The sequence below is a fragment of the Notolepis coatsorum genome, assembly GCF_963971535.1.
Source record: "Notolepis coatsorum genome assembly, chromosome: 18".
Classification (NCBI taxonomy): Eukaryota; Metazoa; Chordata; class Actinopteri; order Aulopiformes; family Paralepididae; genus Notolepis; species Notolepis coatsorum.
In genome coordinates this window covers 51161796-51175111 of record NC_140182.1, presented here as the reverse complement: position 1 = coordinate 51175111, position 13316 = coordinate 51161796, and the positions used below count along the sequence as shown (strand labels likewise).

Sequence of the window (13316 nt, the reverse complement as noted above, 5' to 3'; positions counted from 1 at the left end):
GGTTGAGGCACTAAAAACTCTGCATCCTCACCTAACATTACATTGGCCACAGGCTCGGGTTCCGGACAGGATGGTCGATGTACGATCCTCAAAGCTCTGCACGGTCAGCGTGCCGTCGTCGGAGGCCACGTAGACTTTGGACATGTCCGTTGGACAAAACTTCATCCCTCCGATTGAGTCTCCGGCTCCTTTCTGCGCAAGAAAAGACAAATGCAGGCCTATCACAGCAGGACAGCTACCAGCCTCTAGACCAGGGGTCAGCAACCTTTTTGACATGGAGTGCCTGTTTGAAATATAGTTGTAACTAGTGTGCCTCAACAATATTCCATGCATCGTAATTTTTTTCTTCTCATAATCAGGTCTTTTTAATGATAATTTTTACATTATTACATCATTATTGTTATTGTTATTATTATGATGGTTGTATCAACCCTAAATCTGAGTTGGGGGGGGGGGGGGGGGGAATGCAATGCAGACAAACAGCTGCATACAGTGCGACCATTTCACTCACATTTGCCCATTCATTTTTGGACACATCACACACCATTGGTGTGTGTACTGTACATGTGCTGTCATAGCTCCACCTACAGGCCTAATGGAGAACACCAGGATGTGAATGGAGGGTGAATGTGAGGTATATCGTGTAAATAAGTTTTGATTGATCGCAAGACTACACTGTAAAAAAAATATAATAATAAGTTACCAGAACTTAAAAATATTGAGTTCAGTTACTGTGCATTAAGGTTTTCAGTTTTCAATCCATAATAAGTTAACAGAAAAATAAGTACCGGTACACAACCACATTATTTCAACCTAATAAAACTATGTTTATTGTCATTGTTTTAAGAACACAAGTTGACTTGGTAATACTCACATTTTGAGTAAAAAAATTGCTTTTAACATGTGCAATGTTCAATGAAATAGAAAAATAAATAATACAATTTGTTGATTAATCCCACTGGTCACAATGGTGACCGTAATAATGTTTTTGTTATAAGGCTCTGCAAATGTTACTGAATGATGTAGCAATGTATTTCCAGCTAAATTGAAATAATAAACAAATAAAGGGTCTCAATTAAATATGTGGTAGTAAAAATAACCTGTGGGAGGATTTCAACAAGATAAATGAGACAACAGTGCAAAATATTTCACTATAATATTTAAAAAAAAAAAAAAAAATTATAATTTTTTTATTTTTATTTTTTATGCTGCCCCCTGTGCCTATACGCGTGCCTAGGGTTGCCTACCCCTGCTCTAGACCAATCACAGCACTAATTCGACGAATGCCATTCAATAGTAGGATTGATCGAGTAAACCTACGACCTCAGTTTTATGTGACCCTGGCTTTTGTCTTAAAGGGGACATGTCTCGCTATTCCTTTCACTATTTGGGCAACTTTACACAATTCCTGTGAGTCTATGGAACACATCTGTAAAGTTTCTCAAAAAAATTCATTGTTTTGTATTTCTAATAGAGTACCCTAAAGCAGCATTTTTCCACTTTTTTTGGGCTGGGCTCCGCCCATAAGCGCTTTGAGTGACAGTCACCCACAGTCTGCACTGCCAGACAGAGAAATATAGGAGGGGGATACTAATTAATTTTGCAGCGGGGGGCATACTCCCACGGGACAATGCATTGGTAACTTGTGTTGTGGAATATATTATCATGTCATTAGACAGCTTGACTGGTACACTTTTGACCAGCTATATAATGTGCTCAGATATGGCAGACACTACTGTCTCTTTAAATCTAATTTTCAGTTAGCAAGACTGTTTAACATTCCAGTTTGGAACATCACTGCCTAGCCAAGGTTGATTCTCCTAACTGGGCCATTTTCATCATCATAACTGATATTATGTTACGTCTGACAACTGTGTATTTAACATACGTGTGAACAGCGCTCTGGGTCAGTCTATGGCCAGACGCTAATGTGTTAACATGTTGTCTCTGACTGTAAACTGTCCCTTCATTGTGGCCACGGTGAAATAAACGTTCCTATTATTATTAACACTATGGTCGCCAAAACCGCCGTACGACGTCTTTCCTCGCCATGCTCATTCTGCCAAAGACGCCGTACCAAGTCTTTGATATCAATATTTCAAAAATCTGTGATCGAAATCATATTTCTCCCCCGGAGACTTGAGATCTACTGTTGAGCCCCTCTCAACTCTCCAACGGTTCAAGAGCGCCATCTGGTGGCCAATCGCCCAGGGCGGAAACAGGAAATGAAAGCTGGTGCTCATTTCAATTCGGTCCGATCACTCGGTAATAGTCTCAGGACTCGAGCTGATCACAACGGATAGCAATCCGTTACCAATAACTCGATAAACAACATGATTTGGACGTATATACTATTATACAACCTGGAAATGGATCGAATATTTCTACATCCCATAATAGGAATATTTCTGTTCCACGCTCATCGCCCAACGGCGCGAGGAAGCTACGGTAAGATTCAACGTTATTTTTCAAAGTGTTCGATACTAACTGCTCTAATGATCATATCACCCACACTAGATGAATCATCTAACGTTGGCCACGGAATTATAAACGACCCCCCCCCCCCATCCGGTCAACATCAGATCATACGTAGTAACTTCTAGAAGTACGTCCATTTGAAATTTTTTATCTCGCGCATATTCCTATCAAACTGTATTTCATCATCAATATAATGCATTTGGAGCTATAAATCACGTTCTGGAGAAAGCTGCAGAAAACGATAAAAACACTTATACTTTAGACCGTATTTTAGTATGAATTTGTGAATGAAAAAGTAGAACGTTGCTACACCCTGAACAATAGATATAGGACGTTGAATGGGACATAGTAATGTCAATTTAGCAATACAATTTAAAAAGTTATAGCCCTGCAAAGAAGGGGAACTTCTCCATGTTAAATAGGGCTGGCGAAGGATGGTAAATTATGAATTTAACCCTGGCGATCAAAGTGTTAATAATGACTCAGAATGATTTGTAAACGGCTCATCGTTTAGTCCTTTAATATTTCCCATTACACTTGTTTCAAATGACAATATATACCCCTGTGAATATTATTGCACGGATCGGAATACAGGCGCACGCGTGGGAGCATGCGCAAAGATATTTTGACAGTGATATGAGAGTGCTCCTGACTGCGAGGGAGAGAGATAGAGAGGGAGAGAGAGAGAGAGAGAGACACAAGCATTTACACACACAACCTCCCGACGTTAACATTCAAATTCTAAATTTGAATTTTTTATTTTTAATAAAAAGATTAAATCACTTTTATGTGTCTATTCATTCTGTTTAAACCAATGGGGTTTTTCTTCAGGGTTGCAGATAAAGATTAGGCTACACTAATATTATCGTATAAAAAAAACTGCTAAGTTATTCATTAAAGAAAGTTGATTTAATAAAAAAATAAACTAATTTAATCAGATTAATCACTTTATTCAAATTGAGGATTTAGTTTGAAAAAATGTAAAAAAGAAATAACATTTTCTTTTTTTTAATGAAGGTTCGAAGGTTCGTTCGAAAAACCCTGACGAAGTTCGAATCCCAAAAACAGGCTTCGGGGACAGCCTTAACTCGAGACTAGACTGATTAGTCAAAATGAGAATTAGGCTGCGGTTACATTAGGGCCAAAACTATTCGTTTCAGTTTCGTTTTTCAGAACGCTACGTAATGGCAGGCAAGTTAGATGTTGTTTTGTCTCCTGAGCACCGAGTGATGTATATACATTAGGCTTGGGCGGTATGACTTTTTTCATACCGTTATACCTTGATTACCTAATACCCCGGTATACGGTGTATGACGGTATGACTGTCATTATCATCAGCGGGGGGGGGGGGGGGGGGGGGGTGGCAACCCCTGTTAATAATAATAATAATAACTTTATTTGTATAGCACTTTTCATACAGAGGTTGCAGTTCAAAGTGCTTCACAACAGTAAAAAATAGAGGCATAAGCGAGCATAAAAAGATAGACAGGTAGAATCGCAGTGTTTCACATTAGGATCTAGCATCCCAATAGGCTCTCAGCTTACAGTTTTCAGTAACACAAATAGTAAAAATAGTTTAAAATGATTCAGTTTAAAAATAGTAAAAAAAATTATAAAATAGAACGGACATAAAAAATACAGGCATGAGCGAGCATAGCAAGATATGGCAAATCACAGTGTTTCACATTAGGATCTAGCATCCTAATAGGCTCTATTCAGTAATACTCCTGTAATTGCCAACATACTTCCCATTACATATTGCTGTAACTTTAGTGATATTAGATCACAGGGACACGAACCCACACTGTAACTTTAGTGATACTAGATCACAGGGACTCGAACCCACACTGTAACTTTAGTGATACTACCGTACTTTTCGGACTATAAGCCGCGGCTTTTTTCCCCATTTGTCGACCCTGCGGCTTATATAACGGTGCGGCTTATATGTGGACAAAACCAGAAAATCGAAATATTGCTTTTTTTACTGCATTGAAATGTTATTTATCTGTTCCCTTATTTGCTAAACTTAATACAACTTGTAAATGAGTTAATGTTATTTGTCCGACAGTATTGTGTCCCAATGGGAGTCATTCTCTGTAGAGGTGGGAACTTAAAGCTCAATATAAGAACGGCCATGCACCACCACTCACAGAATCGAGAAAGAGCAATCAATCTGTCAATCCTTTCCGTGTCCGGGCCGGGTGAGGTTTCCCGTGTTGAGTCAAATTAAGCTGCAGGCTCCACTCCTTACATATGGTAATTAAACATTAAAACACATGCGGCTTATAGTCCAGTGCGGCTTATATATGTACACATCATTCAATTTAGCTGCTGCGGCTTATAGTCAGGTGCGGCTTATAGTGCGAAAAGTACGGTAGATCACAGGGACTCGAACCCACACTGTAACTTTAGTAATACTAGATCACAGGGACTCGAACCCACACTGTAACTTTAGTGATACTAGATCACAGGGACTCGAACCCACACTGTAACTTTAGTGATACTAGATCACAGGGACTCGAACCCACACTGTAACTTTAGTGATATTAGATCACAGGGACTCGAACCCATACTAAATAGTGGGACCTATTGCATGAACAAATAATCACAGTGTTTCACATTTGGATCTAGCAAATAATAAAAATAGTTTAAAATGATTCAGTTTAAAAATAGTCATCAGTAAGAAGCAGTGTTGTGCTAGTTACTGAAAAATAGTAACTCAGTTACTTTACTAGTTACTTCATTTCAAAGTAACTTCGTTACTGTACTAGTTACTTACACCCAAAAGTAATGAGTTACTGTGAAAAGTAACTATTTAGTTATTTAAAAAAATAAATAAAAAAAAAAGATTGCTCCCGAGTCCCATGCCCCAGATAGTATTCAAAATCGGTTGATCAACTTGACAGTTTCCATTCACATCACCGAACTCTGCTAAGCAATGTGGTCTAGATACAAAGACAAATCTGACACAAACAAATGTTGTCCCGAGTCGATATAATAAGAAGTGCGGCGGTTGAAGGAACAGCCTTGATGTCGCCGGAGCGTTTCATTATAACCATTATAATTCAAGGGTACTTGAACTGTACTGCTGTACTGTACTGTACCCATTCTGCAATCTGTTAATAAAGTTTTCATTCATTCATTCATTCATACTACGACTATGCTTGCACCTCATGGTACCAAAGCACCTCAAAGGCGCTTAAAACAAAATTACAAACATCACAAAACAAACTGGTCAGACTACTACTTGACCTGAACCCACCTCACCCCTGCCCACTTTGACAACCTAGGATGGCTTAGAGTAGACGACAGAGTACAGCAACTTGCAATGGGCCTGGTCTACAAGATACACTATACGACCGGGGTACCCATGTACATGTCAAAATACTTCCCAAAGGTCAGTGAATACCACAACCACTACACCAGAGGGAGCTCCACAAATCATGTAAAACCCAGATTCGGCTCAAACAAGGGACTAAACACGTTTCGCAATTATGCCACAACAATGTGGAACGCCCTACGGGTAACAGTACTGTATATTTGAATACCGTTTATGTCACAAATGTATCAGTACTAAATACCTATATGTCCCTATGCCATAAATGTCATGTATGTTGAGTATGTCATAAATGTCTATATGAATTGAAAATGGGGGACCCTGATGGAAACAAGACAAACGTCTTTCTCAGGTCTGCATCCCCTTAACAATTGTATGTATTGAGCCGTACTGTATTGTACCCATTCTGCAATCTGTTAAATAAAGTTTTCATTCATTCATTCACCATCTTGCAAGTTGCAACGTTGTTTAAGATATCAATCAAAGCATTGCAACGTTAGAATAGTTAGGATATCAATTGTGCATGAAAGGACTATTTATATTGTTTGATTAGTATTATGAGATTCCCTGGCAGATTTCGTACAGTCAAAATCCGTTGATCAACTTGAGTTTCAGTTGCACTCACCAAAGTCTGCGGTGGTCGAGATGTAGTAACGTTACGTTAGTCGACTCCAGCAGCGCCTCAAACATGTTCTTTATCTCGTTTCCATGTTGTATATTAATTATCTCTCCAAGTAGTTGCTAAATGGTTTGTTAGTTTGTTACTGCGTTCTTTTTATGTGGATTAATAGCGAGCGTTTGTTTTGTTTACAATAGAGAGGGTCTATTTCTTTCCGTAGCCGCATCTGGTTTGCGCACTTCTGATTGGCCAGTGGCCAGACTCGCCTCGTATCATTCTACGCGTGCGGTGACGAATGCGGAAGCATTTTTGCACTGCTTGCTTGGCATTAACGTACAGGCGGTGGGGATGAGGATAATAATAATCACTACCGCTCGCTATCAATCTACGCCGTATATAACGCAAATAACGCAGTGACGAACCATTCAGTAACGTAAGTAGCGTTACTGAATTTCAAAAGTAATGCGTTAGAGTACTAGTTGCGGCAAAAAGTAACTTCGTTTCTGTAACGCGTTACTTTGTAACGCGTTAGTCCCAACACTGGTAAGAAGTAAAAAGTGCAATAACCGACACATTACTGTTACCAAGTAAACAAATCACGGAGATGGCCAGTCCTCCCGCAGCATCTAGTGCTAACGTTAAGCTCTCAGAATGGTAGCAGTCCTCCCGCAGCATCTAGTGCTAGTAACGTTAAGCTCTCAGAATGGTAGCAGTCCTCCCGCAGCATCTAGTGCTAGTAACGTTAAGCTCTCAGAATGGTAGCAGTTAGCCCGCAGCTCTAGTGCTAACGTTAAGCTCTCAGAATGGTAGCAGTTAGCCCGCAGCATCTAGTGCTAGTAATGTTAAGCTCTCAGAATGGTAGCAGCTCGCCCGCAGCATGCTAGTGCTAACGTTAAGCTAGGGCTGGGCGATATGGAAAAAAATCATATCGCGATAACGATATGTTAATTTTATTTTATTTCTCGATAATTATCGAATTGTTATAAGTATATATTTTTTTTTTTTTTTTTTTTTTTTTTACAACAGATGTATGTTTATTTTGCAGCAATTCTTTGTCATTGCCGCCATCTTTAGTGTTACATCCCCTCACACTCCAGTTCTCAGGCTGCAGCTGGTTTAAAAGCTAAAGTAAACCGGCTTCTCTGCTGGCTGTGGCTCCAGAGGAGTTGAACAGTTCTGGCTCTGCTAGTTTATTTTCGATCTTTTGGCGCTTTTTTGGTGGACAAACCACCGCACATGTGCACTGTGACTCGTGACTGGAGTCTAGTTCTGCTAGCACACATAGCCTACTGTGTACAGACTGTTTCAAAATGTATTTTAAATTAGAAAGCAAACAAAATAAATGGACAAGAGAAAAAGAAATCTGAATTTGGTCAGTATTGTCATTTGGACAAGCAAAGCCATTACTTTAAGTTGCAGGCAAGAAAGACAAGTCTGTCCACTGTCTCTGGTTTTAAAACTGCCCTGTTGCAGGTAAAAAAAAAAAAAAAAAAAAAAAAAAAATTTGATATTCGATATCGATTATTAAAATATATCGCGATATTTATCGTTATCGTTATATCGCCCAGCCCTACGTTAAGCTCTCAGAATGGTAGCAGCTCGCCCGCAGCATCCTAGTGCTAACGTTAAGCTCTCAGAATGGTAGCAGCTCGCCCGCAGCATGCTAGTGCTAACGTTAAGCTCTCAGAATGGTAGCAGCTCGCCCGCAGCATCCTACACACAACAACACACACTCGTTACCACAACGCTTTACGGTATTTTCACAGCACTGTCGCAACATTACCGTAAAGCGTGAACACCGTTGTGATCATACACAACACTACAGTTAGCTCTCAGAATAGCCAGTTAGCCCGCAGCACCAGCAACGGTAAGCGTGTCTCATTTAATTTCACTCACTGAAGCGGGGTTCCCCCTCCTCCTGTGTGTAGAAGACAACCAGCTCTGCATGGCTCGCCCCACTAGTGAGGACTAGTCTCGCCCTCTGCTGGCGCGTGTGTGCACTACAACAAAACTCTGTTTAGACGGTATTGATTTTCAATACCGTCGGTATTTCGAAATACCCCGGTATACCTTAATACCGTCATACCGCCCAAGCCTAATATACATGTAGTACAATGCCAAAGCAGTGGGTGGCGATGTAGTTCAAACATGAAGGCCATTTTCAACCAATCAGAAAGGTTGAACGCACCACTACACTTCCTGCTAAAAAATCTTTAAATACCTCACGTGAGCCATTTAGCAACGTAGCATTTATTTTTCAGCAAGAAACAAAGTGCAATAAACAAAAACGGATACATTCACTGTGTGTTCTGCCTCTCATTTGTTGATTAAACAAAACCATCATCAACACAATTTACCACCAAGAACGGATAGTTTAGTCTCACAAAAAGATCTCTGATGTTGTTAGCTACATGCTAATGTGAATGGCATTCTCCATGTATATAATTAGCATCGAGGCTATTAACACATTGGGCGCCAATAACGTCGTACAACGGGTTTCAAGGTCATGCGAATTCTGCCAAACCATGGCGTACAACGTTATTGATATCATATTTCATTTTTCCGCCATGGTATTCATAATTCCCTCACCCAGCCTCGGCTGATACAGTGGGAGCCTGCACAACTCTGCAACGCTTCAATACTGCCGCCTGGTGGATGATCGGGCGAGTTACAACCGGAAATGGATCTCTGGTGATCTCCGTGCATCTGGGAAATGCGTCCGGCACTCACATATTGTTGCAGGACTCTAGACACACATCCGTGTATATGGATCGCTGCCATAACTCAATAATCGATATGATTTGGGTGTTTATTATTATTATACAAACCGGAAATGGATCTAGTAGATCGCCGTCAAATAAGTGGGATCTTTTTCCTCCAGTCTCATCGGCGAACGGTAAGAGGACAGTAACGTTACTTTCAGCGTGTTTGTTTATTATTATTAATGCAAACTGCTCTGATCAATATATCACCCATACTACATAAAGCATTTACTGACTATCACAGAATTATAAACGACCCCCCCGTGCATGATGAGTCATAACGTTTAGGATCATGTACAGTTGAAATTTTTTATATAGCGTGTATCGGCAACAAACGGCAGTTGATAATCTATATATGCGTTTATGCCTATAACTCACGTTCTAGGAATTACTGCAGAAAACGATAAAAACATGTTTATATTCTAGACGGTATTTTCGTATGAATCTATGAATGAAAAAGTATAACCTTCCTAAATCCTGAACGATAGATAATCGATGTTGAATGGGCCATAGTAATGTCAATTTAGCAATACAATTTAAAAGGTTATAGCCCTGCAAAGAAGGTGAACATCTCCATAGGCTTAGAGTGGTGGCAGAGAGTGGTATGAGACGGGCAAACTCCGTGGCAGTTAATGTGTTAACGTAACGTTAACGCTAGTAGAATGGATGAAAACTGTCTATTGGACAGTGGAAATGTGTGTGTGGCTGCGAGCCTGTGTGTGCGCGCGTGCGTGTGTGTGTGTGTCTGTGTGTGGACTGCGAGCTCTGCGGAGGCGAGTTGTTCTATTGAAGCCGATTACCACCATCCTCTCGCTAAACAACTTGTACACCACGTTATATATATATAATAATAACAATATAATAAGCCGCGTTTTTTCTTCCTTCTTCCCAAGATAGATAGATAGATGCAGTGTGCTTGTTTTGCATTGAATGCTGAGAGCAGTGGCACTGGTAATAATAAGCACTTCCTATATTTGGTTCGTGTTTGGTCCGATGAAGCGAACCGAGACCTACGTTTTCAGGCGGACCAGAGTTCGCCTGTTTGGTCCGGCGGACCGAGTTCGACCGCATTCACACAAATCCGAAAAACCGGACTATCGAATTCTGGTCCGATAATCCGGACCAAACAGCCCCTGTGTGAAAGCGACCTTAGAGACAGTCACAGACCACATTGATATAAACCCCCATTGCTAGGAAACAATGCTAAACACTGGAAAAGGCCATTTATAAGACACCTTTAACACTTTCAATGCCCAAAACGTGATAAGACGTTTTATCAGCCCAATGCCTGAATGCCCACGATGACAATTATCGTTTTATTTTTTTATTAGCGATCTGAATTCATATTTCATCAACAGAGTCTCCCGTTGGTATGCAGCCCCTGTAGGAGCTCAGATGTGAAAAAACCACCCCCTATCGTCTCCCAGATGGTAATGCACCCTTTTGGAATGGACTCAATGAAAATGGACGAGAAAAGAAAAATCCGGAATCCACATTTAACTTTTCAGGCATGTAACCCGAGCCGATCAGATTCATTGTGGAGCCTCAGAACAATGTGGAATACATATGTACAGTATGTAGCGTTGGATCAATAAAAGCAATCGATTTTTGGAATGGCGATCAGGAATTGGAATGATCTTTTTGGAGAACATCTGATCTGAGGTAAGGAATCTATTTTACAAGTCTTGGGATAATCAGAGTTGTATTCGCTGAGATCTCAGCGTTCGCCCTATGTGTGTGTGTGTGGGCGATCGCTTTGAGGAAATCAGAGAATCGATTTTTCAGATCGCCTATATAGCGTGCATACGTACACATATACTATCGATAATCTAGCGTTTATTTGAAAACGATTCATAAACAGGCCGAAAAATTACAACGTTTTTTGTGTATTCTAGAATATTCCAGAAAAGGGCGATCATCATGGAATATTTATATTTTCCTTGAAAACGAGGGCTTTTCAAAATGCTATAAAATGAACAGATAAAAAACAATCTGCTTCGACAATGTTGACTGGAAAACGAGTCATTGATAAGCGACGGGCAGATTAGACACATAGCCATCATTTAAAACATAGATTAGGCGTTAACGGCTAACGCTAACATTGAAGTGGATGGTGGGCATTCAAGCGGTAAATCAAGATTAAGCTTGGGCTCTGAAAGTGTTAACAAAAGGACTTAATTTGACTCCAATGATTCTGTGTTGGCAAACACGTTAACATGTGGGGTGAACAGCTGATTGGGTTCAACTGGTTAAACCTCATGTCTGTAAGTGAGTCTCCAGCTCCCATCTGAATAGAGAACAAATATGAATGGGCAGTCGAGGACCCTGTACCAAGGTATCACAACACATCTAGGCTAACGTACACAACTTTCATCGATTCCCTAATGTTTTTTTTATCCACTTTTTCTTCTCCTGTCTTTTTCCTCCCATCCCAATTTAGTCGTTATGCCAATTCCCCCCTCCCCTTCCTGGTCATTGCGCGCATGTGCCCCCCCACTGGTCGGTCTAGGGAGCCCTGAAGTCCATCACATGCTTCCTCCGATACATAGGAGACAGCCAGCAGCTTCTTTTTCACCTGACAGCGAGGATTCTCATTGGTGAAGTGTAACGCGTGGGAGGTCACACTACCTCCACCATTTCCCTCCCTCGCTGTGCAGGCGCCCTGACCGACCTGTAGGAGTCGCTGTTTACAACGACCAGATTGTGAAACTAGTTGGCGACTCAGAGGATGGTGTTTTAGGAGATTGGGTTGTAGTTCAGGAGTGGCTGGAAGGTGAAGTAGGGAAAGTGAAAAAATTAGGATCACAAGGAGTGTCTGATAATTGCAGAGTGTGTGTCTTTGTGTCAGCAGAGACCGACCAGGAGATTGACAATACTAGGAGAATGTCAGCTCCAGTCTTCTTCCTGAGGGAGAAAGAGCCCCAGTGAAGGGTGTTATTTGTTCTATGCCAATCGATCGGGATGTCGAGAAGTGTTTTTCGTTAAGGGTAGTGGTGTTTGCGGAGTGAAATGTCTGACACTGTACAATAATGGACAGAGGGAGCAGAGCCTGTCAGTGTTGCCGAGTTCTGAATGGGATGAATTACCGAGAGAAATACCAGCGTGGAGGCCAGACGTGAAGGAAGAATTCAGACTCTTTGTGCCGCTGTGCTGCAGAAGATGCCAGACATTTGGACACAGGGCTTCAGTGTGTCGGGATGAAACGGTTAGTTTTTAATGATAACCGGGGTAGAATTCCCCGACTGTTAGTAATACCATTCAAATTTGTATTAGTTAAAACCGCGTTCGATTACAGTGTTTTGAAAAACTCACGGTAAATACTGTGCAGACTGTCCAGCATCAACCATAGACATTAGCAACAGTCTCCCAGACGCAGGCAGCATGCAACTGTATGAGTTTGTTTTGCAATGAAAACATGGCGGAATGTAGACAGAGCTCTAGAGATTTTACAGCCTCTGCAGAGGGAAACTTGATCGAAGATATATTTTTGTAAATTTTCAGCACATTTTAACAATACCGCAATAATACTGATAACCGTGATTATTTTGGTCACTATAATCGTGATATGACATTTTCATAGCGTTTACATCTCTACTTCAGTGTGTAGGAGATCTCTGTCGAGGTGTGTTAAGTGCAGCAAGATGGCATGCGATTCAGAGCTGTGTGAAGAACCAGTTAAATCAGGGGTTCGCAAACTTTTTCAGCTCGAGACCCAAAAGAGAAATTTGGTGTTTCCCCGGGACCCAAACTTACAAAAATAAATCATGAATTGCCATAACATACATTTATAAGGCGGCCGGGTAGTGCAGCGGACTAAGCGTCTGTCTACCACCACAGAGACAGTGGGATCTAATCCAGCTGTGTTGCTTCCGGGTTGGCCGACCGTCCATCCTAACACAATTGGCAGTGTTAGCGGGTGGGAAACCCGGCGAGGGTGGGTCCTGGTCATTGTAAACAGCGACTCCTACAGTTCGGTCGGGGCACCTGCACAGCAAGGGAAGGATCTGGGAGAGGTAGTGTGACCTTCCACACGTTACACTCCCCCAGTGAGTCCGCGCTGCCAGGTGAGAAGAAGCGGTGGGCTGGCTACACATGTGTCGGAGGAAGCATGCGATAGTCT

General features: G+C 41.2%; 1 protein-coding gene across 1 annotated transcript in view; it reads right to left on the bottom strand.

Annotated features, from left to right (window-relative positions):
* ddb2 (damage-specific DNA binding protein 2) overlaps positions 1 to 13316 on the bottom strand; it is a 55991-nt gene that overhangs the window by 26008 nt on the left and 16667 nt on the right. The window contains exon 5 of the mRNA XM_084334907.1: positions 32 to 192. Within this exon, the coding sequence (XP_084191033.1) occupies positions 32 to 192 (161 nt within the window). The remainder of the gene's footprint in view (positions 1 to 31; positions 193 to 13316) is intronic.